The sequence below is a fragment of the Furipterus horrens genome, unplaced genomic scaffold, assembly GCF_987537825.1.
Source record: "Furipterus horrens unplaced genomic scaffold, mFurHor1.1.pri manual_scaffold_6, whole genome shotgun sequence".
NCBI classification, from domain to species: domain Eukaryota; kingdom Metazoa; phylum Chordata; class Mammalia; order Chiroptera; family Furipteridae; genus Furipterus; species Furipterus horrens.
Window position 1 is genome coordinate 106,543,681 of NW_028327176.1, and position 5,167 is coordinate 106,548,847.

The window sequence follows — 5,167 nt, forward strand, 5'->3', positions numbered from 1 at the left end:
TTAGAGTTGTGCGCATCCTAATCACCAATGCCTTAAACTGTGCTTCTGTTAAGTTGTCTGTCTCCTCATCCATTAGGCGTGCTATCTGCTCATTGCTTAGTTGTGCTATTAGGACCTTGATCTGCCCCAATTTCTGGGTCATACTTCCCTGTCTCCTTGTCTTTCTGTGTTTGCTTCTGTGATTCGGGCAAGGGCTGTCACACTGCTTATGTTATAGGGGGCAAAGCCTTAGGTATTTCTCAGTACAGGGAGACCCATTTCACGTCGTTGTGGTGCTGTATGTGGGGGAGGGGTCGGAGAGGGAACAATGCCGCTTGCTCAGCACTTGACCCTTTTCCAGGTACTTCTCCCACTTTTGTATGGGACTAGCACCTCTCTAGCTGTTGCCCTGCCTGTTGTTTCCAGAGTGGGTGGGTCTGCAGACATTCTAGGACCTTGGGGGCCCTTTAAACAGGTGGACTCTGCTGAGAGACTGGCAGTTTCTTCCTGCTCTCCAACCCCACTGGTTTGCACAGTCAGAAGCAATGAGGCTTGATTTTCTATGGCATTGGGACCATGAGCTGTGCGGTCTTGTCAGGAGCTGGGAACGCTCCCCAGGTGTCCCCGTCTACTTATTTTTTAAAACATGTAACTGTGCTTTCCGCTGGCCCACTGCTGCCACCACACTGGGTCCTCTCCAGCCTGACTCCACCCCTCCTACCTGTCTGGATGAGTTTTTCTTCTTTATATCTTTGCTTGCTGGACTTCCATGCAGCTTGATTTTCTGGAACTTCTTGTCTCTAGTTTTGAGGTAGTTGTATTTCTTCTTATTTGTGAAAGGAGACTCAGCGTGCTGTCTAGGCCTCCATATTGGCTGAAAGTCCTAGTTCCTGTCTTTTATTAACCCATATACAATTACCTCTCTTTCAATTTGGTGAAGCATCAGGTCAGACAACATTTGCCACAATAATATTGACAAAGTGGCCAGCCATGAAACCTCCAGCACCACATTCATCTGAAGGGCACCCCCAATGAAGGTGAATGATTTTGCCCTTCTCATCCACTTTGTAGTATGTCAGGACAGCCAAGTTAACCTTCTTCCTCTTATGCTTATTCTTTTTGGTTGTGGTGTAAGACTTCTTCCTTTTCTTAGCACCACCATGAAGTCTCAACCCAAAATGAAGAGTGGACTCCTTTTGAGTGTTGTAATCAGACAAAGTACTGTATTTTTTGCTCCATAAGATGCACCCCCCCCAAAGTGGGGAGAAATGTCTGTGCGTCTTATGGAGCAAATATTGTGTCACAGACTATGATGTGTATGACCTGACCTGTCAGCGGTGGTGACAGCTGTTAGAAGAGGAAGTGGTGGGCCCACGTGAAACCCCTGGTGATGTTTAAATGTCCCACTTTACTGCTGAATCTCAGGGCATCTGGTCAGTTGCTGCCCACCTCTTCCCATTACCTGGAGCCTGGGAGAGTGCAGAGAGCCACCTGACACTCACAGCTACAACCACTGACCTGTTGAATCAGCTGAGGCTAATAATGGGTATGAGACACAGTGCCAGTTGCCACTTGTCATTGACACTGGGTGGGGTTTGCGTCGGTAGAACCACATCCAATCGCCAATCACTGTGTCTTAAGCTCTGCAATCATGAGAGGCAGATGGGTGGAGCTGATGTTACATGTTCTCAGAACTGAAGATAGTATCATATATGAAGATAGCGAAGAAAGTGATATCAGTGATTGTGAACAACTGAGCTTCATAAATTCTGACACTAGCGATGATGAATTTTTGGGGTTCCCAGAAAACTAGAAGAGTACCTGAACCTTAAAGTCTATCCTCATTTGTTAATGACAGTGATGATGCTTCTTAATACCACCGTTGACTGCTGTTCAGTTTACATGGTTGAAATATTATTCTGTTATATTTTATTAAACATTTTAGTATACCATTTGGTTCAGAATATTTTTTTTCTTGTTTTCCTCTAATTCTGGGTGCATCTTATGGTCAGGTATGTCCATCTTCCTGTTGCTTGCCAGCAACGATCAGTCTTTGCTGATCAGGAGGAGTTCCTTCCTTATCCTTGACCTTGGCCTTTACATTTTCTATTGTATCTGAGAGCTCAACCTTGAGATTCAGGGTCTTTCCCATAAGGGTTTTCATGAAAGTCTGCATCTTGGCTGCACTTTTATTGCAGATGGTGGATTAGAAAGCTATTACAGTGATTCTAAAAACACTGATTAATGACAAATAAGTGTCGTGAGTACAACGTGGTGACTATAGTTAACAATACTCCATATTTAAAAATTGTTAAGAGAGTTGATCTTAAAAGTTCTCATCACAAGAAAAATAAAGTTGTAACTATGTGAAGATGGATTGTAGTAATCATTTAGTAATGTTATACACCTAAAATTAATGCAATGTTATATGTCGATTATTTTGATAAACTTAATTTGTTAAGCATTATTCTGAATATCATATATGCATTCATTTAGAAGTCATAGTAGTTCTGTTAAGTTAGTACTACTATCTGATTTACATATGAGAAAAGGATATCATAGAAAGTTTAAGGTCATATAAAAAGTGGTGGATCAGAGATTTAAAGTTGATTACTAATTCCAGAGTTTCTACTTTTAACTACTAGATTATTGCTATAGATGGAATTATGTCCTCCTAAAATTGATGTTGCAACCCTAACCCCCAAAGGACTATATTTAGAGATAGGTATTTGAGGAGGTTATTAAGGGCTAAATTAGGTCATAAGGATGGGGTCCTAATCTAATAGTATTGGTGGCTTTATGAGGAAAGAGATCTCTTACTCTCCAGTCAGAGCACCATAAGGCAGTGAACCAAACCATGATGGAATCCTGATCTTAAACTTCCAACCTCTAGACCTGTAAGAAAATTGATTTGTGCAGTCTACAAAATTTGGTTATAGTAGCCTAAACTGACTAAAGCAATTATTTTTTCCCTATAATATGGACTGTAATTTAATATATGCTTTAGTATTGAATTTTTTGTAACCTTCTTGAATTGTATTAGTCTTTTTCTATTTTATATATTTGTCTTTAATTAAGTAAAGGCAAAAGGAACACAACACTCTTATCTATTAAAAAATGTGTGCCAACATTGTTGATTTCCTTGGCTTCTCAGGGTGTGGGTGTATCTGAGTAATGAAGGCATTAGAAATCCTTTTAATCTGGTACTTCTGGAAAAAGTGATGAAAAATATTATTAAACTTATTTTCTTTCTATTACATTGCTTTACTGTGAATTTTATTTCCACTTCTACTGTTAATTTAAATCACACTCTTTGACACAGAAATACTTGGTCATTCAAAATGGATTTTTGAACTTCAAAGTGATGCCTTGTTTTAAGCAAGCTTATTCAGATTATTCAAAACTCTAAGTGGTCTTTAGTTCTTCAAATTTTGAAAAGTTTCCAGAAAAAAACAGAACATGCTAATGAAATAGAATGTCAAGTAATTAATAAGTAGATGTCCTGCATTCAACTGGTAAAGATGAGAAACTGGCAGTGTTTCTGAAATATAGATAGAAATTACTTACAGCAATACAAATTAATCTGAATACAGCACAAACAAGATATTTTTAGTTAATACATACCCTATCATCCATGTATTAAATATATTGTTATTAAAGTATATCATAGCTATAGTAATGTGCATAAATGTTAACTGTTAATTTGACACTCAGATTAATATGTAGAATATTACTACAGAACACTTCCACCCTGACTGCTGTGGCTCAGTGGATTGGGTATCATATGCTAATTGAAAGGTCACTGCTTCACACATGTCTGGGTTGCAGGCCAGGTACCCAGTTGGGAGCATGAGAGAGGCAGCCAATCAACGTTTCTCTCCTTCTCTTTCTCCTTCCCTTCCCTTATCTCTAAAAATGAATAAATATTTTAAAAAGAAAAAGAACATTCCCTATCACACTTCCCAATCAAAACCTCCAAATAACAAATTCCTATCAGCATAGATGACTTTTGCTTATATTTGAATTTCACATAAGTACTCTTGTATCTGGCTTCTTTTGTTCAACATTATGTCTGTCAGATTTGTTCATGTTGTTATATGCAGCAATTCATTCCTTTTAAAAATTTTAATTGTTATGGAGTTTTAAATTGCATGAATATACTACACTTTATCCATTTTCTGTCTGGATGGTATTTCCAGTTCTTACATATTAGAAAGTATTTTGCTTTTCACAAAAACATTTAGGTTCTACCCTCTTAGTAAATTTCAATTACACAATACATGTTATCAATTATAGCACCATGTTGTAAATTAGATAGGTTTTATCCATATTTTAGCTTAAAGTTTGTAATCTTTCCAAGCCTCTCCATGTTTCTCCTACCCCCCAGGCCCTGAAAAACACTTTTATACTTTGTATCTATGTTTGGACTTCTTTTTATTAGATTTCACATATAATAAGTGATACCATGCAATATATGTCTCTCTATGTCTGGCTTACTTCACTTAGCATAAAATTAGTACCTCTTCAAGTCCATCCACATTGTCAGAAATGACAGAAATTCCTTCTTTTGCATGGTTGAATAATATTTAAATATATATATATACACATATATGTATATTCTGTATTGTGTGTGTGTGTGTGTGTGTGTATTTACATACAAGGTCTGTCTGGGAAAAGTCCATACATTAATAATAAAACAAGAATGGTTTGCATGACATTGATGTAACCTGGCAGCCAAGGAAATGGACTGGAATGTGCACGCATGAATAAGGACAACTTCATTATACACGTAGATGAGGGCGGTAGACACCACTGAGTGAGCACGAGTACTGTGTGGCTGTCGCATTCCAAATGACTGAGTGAGTAGAGCAACAAATCTACATCAGATTTTTCATTAATTTTGAACATTCCTCTGCAGAAACTATTCATACGGTTCAGACGGCTGTAGCTATGGGCAACTGGTGATTGGCAGCTTCATCATAACAATGTGCCCACTTATGCATTGTGTCTCATACAGAGTTTTTTGGCAAAATATCACCTAGGTGACTCAGCTTCTGAGAGACCCCTTATAGCCCAGATTTGGCAACCTGTAACTTCTGACTTTTCCCCAAACTAAACTCACCTTTGAAAGGGAAGAAATTTCAGACCATTAATGAGATTCAGGAAAATATGATGGGGCAGCTGACGG

At 38.3% G+C, this 5,167-nt stretch overlaps 1 protein-coding gene across 1 annotated transcript; it reads right to left on the minus strand.

Moving 5' to 3' along the window:
• Window positions 1-926: 926 nt before the first annotated feature.
• Window positions 927-2,155, minus strand: LOC150007189 (ubiquitin-ribosomal protein eS31 fusion protein-like). The gene is made up of 2 exons (XM_090280484.1): window positions 2,013-2,155; window positions 927-1,212 (listed from the first exon to the last, which is right to left on the minus strand). Exons 1-2 carry the CDS (start codon window positions 2,153-2,155, stop codon window positions 927-929), a joined length of 429 nt encoding a protein of 142 aa, XP_090136610.1.
• Window positions 2,156-5,167: the final 3,012 nt, after the last annotated feature.